This window comes from Petaurus breviceps, unplaced genomic scaffold (genome assembly GCF_028583685.1).
Source record: "Petaurus breviceps papuanus isolate PSGF00001 unplaced genomic scaffold, PetGlider_PUasm1.0 90903, whole genome shotgun sequence".
Taxonomy (NCBI): Eukaryota; Metazoa; Chordata; class Mammalia; order Diprotodontia; family Petauridae; genus Petaurus; species Petaurus breviceps.
In genome coordinates this window covers 3,250,824-3,260,118 of record NW_027187376.1, presented here as the reverse complement: position 1 = coordinate 3,260,118, position 9,295 = coordinate 3,250,824, and the positions used below count along the sequence as shown (strand labels likewise).

Genomic DNA, 9,295 nt, shown 5'->3' with positions numbered 1-9,295 from the left:
CCTTTTCATAGAAATATGTCAGTAAGATTTCCAAGTAGTCATCCCTGACTTTGCCCAAAGCAATCATCCACATATTCCCACCACAACAAGAAAAAAATGTGTTAAATGAGAATATTGTGGCATAAAGCAATTAGCCACCTAAATATGAGCACCAAATTAGGACATGATTGTTTACAAGGAAGTTTGAGGAAGACATTTGACCCTATTATTCTCCTGTCATATCCAGTCACTTCTACCCCTGCCCCCCCCCCCCTTCAACTTCTTTCATTTCTTGCTCTGGGGACAGTAGTCAAACCAACTCCATGATTTGCTTCTAGAAAGGCCATTTCAGTTAACTGCCCCATGGCTCCAGTTCCCATTCCGCTATCGTCCCAAGCCAAATCACCTATTCCTAAGGACCGCTCCCACGAATGTGATATCTAATATATGTACACTCTCTAAGAATAGGCACCATCTTTCTTTTCTTTCACCAGTGCTTTACATAGTATCTAGAAAATTAGTGCTTAAAAATTGCTTTTCATTCATTCAAATATTTAAAGGGTTCTTAGGAAGAAAATTAGTTCTTTATGAACCCCAAAAGCAGAACTAGCTACAATGAGTAGAAGTTACAAGGAAATAAACTTCCTAACAATTTGAGTTGTCCAAAAATAGGAGTAGGCTGCCTCAGGGTAAAGAATTCCTCTGACTGGTGGTATGTAAATGGTAGTTGGATGTCTACCTGAAGGGGAAATTACAAAGGAATTCAACCTAGGTAACAGGTAGGCTAGATGAGCCCTGAGGTACCCGGTAATACTGTGATCAGGCACTACATATGACATATTAGTTTCTAGTAGACTGAGATCCAGAAACAGATTGTGCCTTTCTCAGGATCACAGTGCCGTGGAGTGTCACATCTTGGATTAGGACTTGAAAAAATGGAATCTTCTGGTTTTTTTTCCTTTCATGTATTAAATCCTATTTGTTCCCTCATTGATAGATTTGGGTTTTTTTTCTCCTTCAGGTTGAACATGAGATGGGGTGTCTGTTGCTCAACAATACCCAGGCAGAGGCTGTGTGATGTGTGAATTGCAAACTTACCTTTAGAACAAACACTTCTCAAGAACTAGTTTGGATCAGCACTATGATGGAGGAACCCATGCCTGTGGAGGAAAAGAGTCAGCCAGCAAGTCCTCATCATGGATCTCTCAGGAAGGCAATGGCTGCTGCTCTGGCCCTTGATGGAGAAGCCACAATAGGCCGAAAGAAAAAGAAAAAGAAGGAATCTCGGCCAGAATCTATTATTGTCTACCGGTTAGAAAATGAGAAAGCAGATGAAGAACAGGAAGAATATGAAGGAGAACGTTCCATAGAGGAGGAAGGGGACAAGTTCCTTGGCCACCCTATGGCTGAGGGTAAGTTTCTCTGGAGTCAGGGGTTTCCCATCATTGGGAAAATGACCATTTAGGAAATCAACCAGTTTGTACCAGTTGGCTTATTTCTAGAAGTATTAAAGGGTTTGTTTTCTTTCTAATCTATATTTAGAAAAGTCGGGGTGGCTGCTTCTAGGCTGATATGTTCAATAAAAATTGATACATTTTGATGTTGACACAGTAAATACTTCCTAGCAGACACCCAAAGGAATATCTTCTAACAAGGTATATTATCAGATAGCAGTTAATAGAAGAAGCATGTCACTGATAAAAACCCAGTGGCTCTGGAGTCAGAGGATTTGGGTTCAAATTCTGATTCTGATCTGTCCTTGGGCAAATCACTTAACCTTCATGGACCAGTTTCTTCATTTGAAAATGAGAGGATTGGACAAGATGTTCTCTGAGATCCCTTCCAGCTCTAGCCTCTGATCACATGTTCTATAATCCTAAAACTGCCTGATAGGGTTCTACATTGATATTCTGTTTATGTATACAACAATTCAAAAAAGATGTGTCCTTTCACCTTGACCACATGGTGTTACCATTGATTCTTAGATCTCTTAGAGCTGACTTCATTTACATTCTTCAAAGATGAGCATATTTCCCCTGCCATACCCTATTCACGCCAATGATTCTTAACCCATAGCTGTCATTGTACTAACCCCATTCTCTATTACCCCACTACTGTTTCTTTCATGATTTCCATCCCCCTCAACCCAATCCACCTCAGCATCCCACTTTAAAGTGATCTGCCCCATACACTGTGCTCTCTGGAATACTTTCTCCAAACAAACATCTATTCATGTTCAACCTTTACCTTTCTCACTCTTTCCACCTTCTTGCATTCACTGAGACCTGGTTCCCTCTTGATAACACAGTTTCACTAACCGCCCTTTCCAGCATTGATTTTACTTTCAGCCATACCCCTGAAACTCTTGATTGTGGAAGAGAGGGAGCTGTACATTCCTTGTTCCTCATTGCCACTTCTAGATTTTCTCTCTACTATCACCACTCAGGAACTTCTCCTTTGAGGTTCATTCAACCCATACTCATCACCCAATTAAGATAGCTGTTATCTACTAACCTCCCAGACAAAATTAAAACTGAAAGAAAAAAAAGTGGTAATATATTTGTTTCAGCTATGGAAGAGGATCTTTCAGTCAAGCACATAGAAGCAAATTATTTGAGACAAAAAGGTGATGAGATTGATTATACAAAGATAAAAGGATTTTGCATAATAAGAAACAATATCTACAAATTAGATTAGGGAAAATGTTTGTAGTAATTCTATCACATAGAATCTGACATGTAGAATGTATACTGAGCTTATACATAGCTCTAAGATTAATACATATCCCCAAATGGAGCACTTGTGAAAAGGATATGAACAATATATTTCTAAAAAGGAAATGTAAAAATTTACTAATAAAATGAAAAGATATTTTGATCCACTAATAATGAGATAAAAGCAAATAACTTAAAAGTATAACTTCATATCCATTAGAAAGGAAAAATAGGGGGGAAGGAAAAATATTCAATGTTGAGGCTGAGGGAAAACTGGCCCCATATATATAATGGTAATATTATACATAAGTGTGAGCTTTTTGGAGAACAATATGTAATTTAAAATATTGGTCACAAAAACTGAACCTTACTCTTTGACTTGCTGATTCTATTGCAAGAAAATTACCTGGAAAATATAATAAAAATTTCTTTTAAAAGTATCTTCTTGGACAATAATTTATTTAGCTGGTTTATAGCAGCCAAAATAAAGGAAATATTCTATATTGAACAATTGGAGAATAACTGGATAATTTGTAATATTATCAATATTCCATCAATATAATGGAATTTTATGATGCCATAAATCTACAAACATAAAAATTACACAGATGTGAAATGATACAAAGGGAGATCAGCAGATCATGAAATCTAAGTGACTTGACTATTAAAATAAGAGAAAGGAAGAATGTAAAGCTAGAAATAATAATCTCAAATAGACCTCCATGGTACACTGAAGAAACCAAGTTTTTTTGGCCTGTCAATTCATTTGGTTCTACTTTGTTAACTAATAGCGATTTATGTAAGATTTTACTTATTTATATTATTTATGGGGAGTTGGGATGTTACAACCGTCTCACAGTCAGGGGCGGCCGGGCCTTACCCTCTGGTACTTCCGCTGCGCAGTTGGGATACTGACCAGCAGCGTTCTCCAAGAAAGGAGTCAAGAGCCAGGAGAGTCAAAGAGTAGCAAGACTTTATTAGGCAGCTTCTTTTAGCAATCACATCCTAACTCCTAACTCCTCTTTGAGCTTCCCCACTTTTATCCTCCTTCTGCCCCCCTTTCTCCTGAGGCAGAAGTTCCCATGGCACCAAGTCTGAGCTAAACCCAAGGCCACAAGTTGGGAGGTAACGGATCTCTCCTCCTAGAACAGAGCATATCTCACAGAACGTCTGAGTCTCCTCCACAGTGCTTGCGTCAAGGTTGGCATGTACTTTGTCACGGCAAAGTCAACATGTTCTGGGTCTCATGCAATCATTCAATTGATGGAACTTTATTCATTGCTTTTGCCTCTCCCCTTCATTTATCTTAAATCAATAAGTTAGTTTGGGAAGTAAGCTGGAGTTCAATCCTCTGCTTGTTCACTAAAATATGAATGATGAAAAGGGAGCACCTTAGCTAATAAAGGACTCCAGTGGGAGCAAACTTTAGAAGAGATAATCAACTTTGTGCCCAGTGGAAAAAAGCCAGATAGTGACTAGCAGTGAGCATGGGATCAATGGAGCACATGTAAATCATGAACTTGTGAGCCCCAGAAGAGGCTTGGTAACATGCTCAGCAGTGACAACATCTCATCCAAACTACCAGCAGAAAGTGTATGCCTCAGGAGAGGAGGAGGTAGCAGACCTAATAAGATCAGTTCAACAACATGACCAGAAGTAGGCTTCAGTTGCTTTAATACATCTATACCTTGGCCACACATATTTCCTACATATATGTCTATCAACATGTGTTCGTAAGATTTGTTCACTCTTTCAACTGATGTGTGTTTGTGGGATGGTGTTCCAAAATTCTATGGAGGAGATGGTTTATCATTACTTTTTTTTTCCTGTGGTAATTCATTTTTTCATTGCTTAGCATAGTGCTTGGCACTAGTAGGTGCTTTATAAAGGTTTATTGATTGATTTTTGTTTTTGGTTAACCTTACCTGGTGGATTACTATCAAAAGCAAGCACACATTGGAAGAATGGGTCATTAGCGATGGTTTGATGCAGTTGTGAACCTGCACAGAAAGTTGGACTTGGCATAGCTTGTCAGGATGGACCCTTTTGCAAGTTTGAAGGAGGGAGAGGATCTTTAGGTGCTACATTTATTTAATTAATTGTTTTCTAAATTATGTATCTCTTTCTATCGATGATTGTTAAATGTATTATATGATTATAAAAATGTCATTGAATGAATGAATGCATGAAAATGGTATGATTTTCTAACATTATTAGAAGTGTGAAGTATACACACAGAAGTAAGTGAAAGAGAAACAGCTCACTTTGGATATGTTGATTCTACTCTAGAAGGAAAAGACAAAGACTAGAAATTCTGGAGTTTACATTCATATAGTACTTAGAAATATACTGACAAAATGATAAATGTTGAAGAAAATGTGGGAAAGTTAGAACACTAATTCATTGTTGGTGGAGTTGTGAACTGATCCAATAATTCTGGAAAGCAATTTGGAACTATGCCCCAAGGAGAATAAAACTTTGCATACCCTTTGTTACAGCAATATCACTTCTAGGTCTATATCCCAAAGACATCATAAAAAAGGGAAAAGGACTCACATGTGCAAAATATTTACAGTGGCTTTTTCTGTGGTGGCAAAGAATTGGAAATTGAGGGGATGCCAATCAACTGGGGAATGACTGAACAAGTTGTGGTATATGAATGTAATGGAATACTACTGTTCCATAAGAAATGACGAGAAGGCAGATTTAAAAAAAAAAACCTGGAAGAACTTACATGAAGCAATGCTGAGTGAAATGAGCAGAACCAGGATAACATTTTACAAAGTAACAGCAACATTGTGTGATGACCACCTTTGATAGACTTAGTTCTTCTCAGCAATACAAGGAACTAAGCCAATTCCAAAAGATTCATGATGGAAAATGCTATTCACATACAGAGAAACAACTATGGAGTCTGAATGCAGATCAAAGCAAACTATTTTCTCTTTTTGTTTTTTTCTTTCACATGAGTTTTCCTTTGGGTTCTGATTCTTTTTCTTCTTCTTTTTAAAGCAATCAGGGTTAAGTAACTTGCTCAAGGTTACATGGCCAGTTATTTTTGTGTGGGTGCCAAGTATCTGAGCCTGGAACCAATCCCAGGTCTCTCGATGCTAGGGCCGGTGCTCTTACTCATTGCACCACCTGGCTGCCCCTAAGCAATTGGGGTTAAGTAATTTGCTCAAGGTTACACAGCCAGTTATTTTGTGTGGCTGTTAAGTATCTGAGCCTGGAACCTATCCCAGGACTCCAGACTCTGGGGCTGGCGCTCTTACTCACTGTGCCACCTGGCTGCCCTGGGTTCTGATTCTTCTTTATGGCATAACTAATGTGGAAATATGTTTAATGTGATTATACATGTGTAGCCTATATCAGATTGCATGCTATCTTTGGGAGGGGGGAGTAAAAGGAGGAAGGATAATTTAGAACTCAAAATCGTTTAAAAGTGAATATTGAAATCTTAAAATTAATTAATTAATTAAAAAGATGTACTGCCACTTTTCTCAAAACCACCTTTGAAGAGTCATTATGCCTACTTTATACAGCAGTGGGATATGTGACTCCACTGGGACACATACTGGCAATGTCACATAACTTCTCAGTGCTATAGGCTACTTCCTAAGTCTCAGCTCTCTAAGACTACATTGTAGAGAAAATGCTGGCTTACATTAACTATTAGATAATGTTTGCTCATCCGGGACTTTCATTCACCAATGAAATCATAGGCCTAGTCCTTTTCCTTATGGATGAGTAAACTGAGGCTCAAAGAGACTAACTGGCTGCTCATGGCCCACAATCAATGTCATCTACTTCTAACAGTATGCTTTTCCCACACACTGCCTCCCAATAATAATAACTCACTTTTCTACAATGTTTTTAAACGTTTACAAAGTAGAGGGTATACCCTGCTATATTTTATGATGATGAATTTATTGAGTAATTGATTTTCATTAATTTCATGAATCTAAGCAAAAAATCTAAGCTCTTACCAAAGCTAAACTGAATTTCAGTTTTGGCAAATGTTCTTCCCACACATACAAAGGTCGATCTGCTTGAGCAAGCCAACTGTTTCATGAGTGGCAATGCAATGATAGGTTGAGAAATCATTGAGAAATCTCCACCTGAGATATAGTAATGATGTAATGTAAATTCAATAATTCTGGCCTTGACCTTTTCCCCTCTTACTTCTGCAGGTTTGTGGAACATGCCCCAAGACAGCCGCTATGTCACATTAACAGGCACCATCACTCGGGGGAAGAAAAAGGGTCAGATGGTAGATATCCATGTTACTTTAACAGAGAAGGAGCTGCAGGAATTGACCAAGTCAAAGGAATTTGTAAATGAAGCTGCACCAGAGGGAAAGAAGGCCTGCCAAATAGGAGCAGACCGAGGTCCCCACGTGGTCCTGTGGACAGTGATCTGCCTGCCTGTGATTTTTGTCCTCTCTTTCATTGTTTCTTTCTATTATGGTACAATCACTTGGTATAACATTTTCCTGGTGTACAATGAGGAGAGGACCTTTTGGCACAAGATCTCCTGCTGCCCCTGCCTCATCCTCTTTTATCCAGTCCTCATCATGGCTGTGGCCTCTTCTTTGGGCCTCTATGCTGCTGTAGCCCAGCTCTCTTGGTCCTGGGAAGCATGGTGGCTGGCTGCCCGGGACATGGAGAAGGGCTTTTGTGGATGGCTCTGCAGCAAACTTGGCCTGGAAGACTGTTCCCCATACAGTATTGTTGAACTACTCGAGTCTGACAATGTCTCTGGCAGCCTCTCCACCAAGGATCCCACACAGGGAGAAGAAACCTCTGCTGTCTAACTGCCCCCATTTTCCCCTGGGCTCTTATTCCCTTCCAGAGTAGGACAACAGTATTACTCGTGCCATTTCAAATTTGCAAGGAGTACATGGGAAGAATACCTGGAACAATCATACCCCCCTCATTCTTCTGAGTAAACAGTTTTCCCTAGACATTCCTTCTAGTATCTGTCAACCTGACTATTTTTGTGGCTCTCTCTGGATTCCCATGGTGACAAGGAGATAAGGAGATGGGATGGATGATTGTGTAGAGAAATAGTATGCCAAAGCAATCTTTCTTCCCTGCCCCCAAAGTGAGGATGTCTGGAGTAGAGAGGATGATAATGGCTTTTTGACAGCAGCCTGAAGTCATGCCTCAGTTCTCAATTTTGTTAATTCTACAAACACAGGACACTACATGACTCGGTTGATTCTATAGGGAAAGGGAAGGAAAAGGAGACAAGGTTCATTAAGAGAATTGGGGTGGGAGGTAGGATAGAGGACCAAATATTTAAGAAGGGATCAACCATCACACTTCACAGAAAATACAACAGTAAATAGCCTGAAACATAAAGTTACTATCCTAGGGTTTTGAGAGTTTAGCCCCAGAGGATTATAGTGTTGAGTTTTCTTGAAGCTTCATATTACAGAAAGGGAGGATAGAGAAACAGCAGTGTGCACTTTGTAAATAGAGGTATAGAATATAATATGTGCAGAGTAGGGGGTGGGAGGGAAAGCACTTGGGTAAATAGCAGCATAGTTCTCTTAGGGTGAAGTTTGGAACTCTCCCTGCTGAATTTACTTAACACAGTGCCAATAAAAACAGGAAGAACACATGGCCATTTAATTGATAAAATCAAAAGCCTTCTGGGGGAATTAAGTCAAGCTATCCTTAGAAACAGGCAGATTCTTTCTAGCACTGAATATTAAATACAATGGGAGATCAGATAGGAAACTTTAATTTGTCTTCCTGGCACTAAGGGGTTAATTCCCCAAATTAATGTAGTTTAGGTCATTCACTGCCCCTATAAAATGGTCTACCCTTTCCCTTTCTCTTACTTAAAATGTATTTTCATTTTTAAAACTTACCCCTAAAAAATTAGGTGAAGCTTAGACTCACCACTTCCTGTCTGGAGAGGCTGAGCCTTCTTTCCTATCCTAACTCTTGGTCTACTTGGGGTAACAGTAGAATGAAGCCAGATCCTCATTCAGGGCATATCAGCCCTAATTCTGGTGCTGAACCCCACACCCAAGGAGGACTGGGATATGATGGGGGTTTAGGGGGTTTTTTAAGTTTTAACTTTAGGTGATACTTCTCAAGAGCAAAGATGATAACACTGGTGCTGTTTGTGTTTTTGCAGAATTTGGTACTCATGTATAATAGAAACAAAGAAAATAAAAATACACATAATTTTAACATTCAGATTTTGTGTTTTCAGTGCTAAGTGACTGTCTTAAATGCTGAGGTCCAAAAATGAAAAGTGGTATCAATACTACATGGTTACTTTAATCAGTCTTAGATTCTTACAGGGCTCTTTACTGCTGTCAGTGACTTGTTGGATTCAGTTTGAAATGGCTTTGTTTTTTATTTTAATTGTATTTACTTATTTATTTTTAGTTTTCCACATTCACTTTAATAAGATTTTGAGTTCTAGAGGCAGAGCCAAGATGGTAGAGTAAAAGTAGGAACTTGGCTGAGCTCCTACTCCAAACACCTGCAATACCTATAAAATCTGACTCTAAACAAATTTTAGAGCTACAGAACCCACAAAGTGACAGAGAGAAACCAATCTCCCTCTGAAAGCAGCCTGGC

General features: G+C 39.1%; 1 protein-coding gene across 1 annotated transcript; it reads left to right on the top strand.

Moving 5' to 3' along the window:
* Positions 1-1,002: 1,002 nt before the first annotated feature.
* LOC138151652 (transmembrane protein 169-like) lies at positions 1,003-8,905 on the top strand. The gene is made up of 2 exons (XM_069075188.1): positions 1,003-1,391; positions 6,884-8,905. Exons 1-2 carry the CDS (start codon positions 1,121-1,123, stop codon positions 7,504-7,506), a joined length of 894 nt encoding a protein of 297 aa, XP_068931289.1. The 5' UTR covers positions 1,003-1,120; the 3' UTR covers positions 7,507-8,905.
* The last annotated feature ends 390 nt before the right edge of the window (positions 8,906-9,295 follow it).